Source organism: Buceros rhinoceros, unplaced genomic scaffold (assembly GCF_000710305.1).
Source record: "Buceros rhinoceros silvestris isolate BGI_N320 unplaced genomic scaffold, ASM71030v1 scaffold22624, whole genome shotgun sequence".
Classification (NCBI taxonomy): Eukaryota; Metazoa; Chordata; class Aves; order Bucerotiformes; family Bucerotidae; genus Buceros; species Buceros rhinoceros.
Window position 1 is genome coordinate 3,586 of NW_010407940.1, and position 690 is coordinate 4,275.

A 690-nucleotide genomic window follows, 5' to 3' on the forward strand; every position below is an offset into this window, starting at 1 on the left:
CTGGTGTGGGTACAGAGCTTGCTTTGACCGTGAATAAAAACCCTGTGCCTTGTACCTTGCGGAGTTGGTGCTCTCCTGGCCGGCAGGGTGGTTGCAGGGTGGAGAAGGAGGATGGTGGGTCTCTGCAGGGACAGCAACGGGTGGCTCTGGAAGGGCTCCAGCCTGTTGTGGCCATTCAGTGCTGGCAGCCTTTGGATGGAGGCTGGTGGCTTTGAGAGTCAGGTGCCCTTGTCACCCTAGCAAGCCACGTGGTTAGTGCCCATCACCGAGGCGTCAGAGCTATGGAGGACGAGCTAGACGTGCTGCCCTGCCTGGACATGGAGCAGTTCATCCACCCGACCGGAGGGCAAGTGCCTGCCCTCCCTCTGGTGCCATGCTTGGTGCCATGCCTGCTGCTCTGCCCCTGCCCATGCCAAACCCCTCTCCCCACTCAGGTGTGCCCCCCAAGCACGTGTCCGGGTCCCCGGGGTGCTGGGGAAGGGCAGCTCCCAGCTGCATTATCCTGATGCCCCATGGATAGCAAGGAGGAGACCTGCCTGTGGGTCTGTCCCCCAAGCCTGGGAACCTTGTGGCTGAGCTGACCTTGGGGAAGCACCAGCCCCGGTGCCATGCTGGGGTGGGCACAGGGCTCAGAAACCCTGGTCCCCCCTTCCTGAGCCCCCGCCGGCTGCTAGGACCCAGCAGCTGTCC

The 690-nt window shown here is 63.5% G+C and overlaps 1 protein-coding gene across 1 annotated transcript in view; it reads left to right on the forward strand.

Moving 5' to 3' along the window:
* Nucleotides 1-281: 281 nt before the first annotated feature.
* The window catches only part of GPR62 (G protein-coupled receptor 62), a 2,744-nt gene continuing 2,335 nt past the window's right edge, over nucleotides 282-690 (forward strand). Inside the window, 1 exon segment of the mRNA XM_010134704.1 lies at nucleotides 282-346. Coding sequence (XP_010133006.1) covers nucleotides 282-346 — 65 coding nt within the window.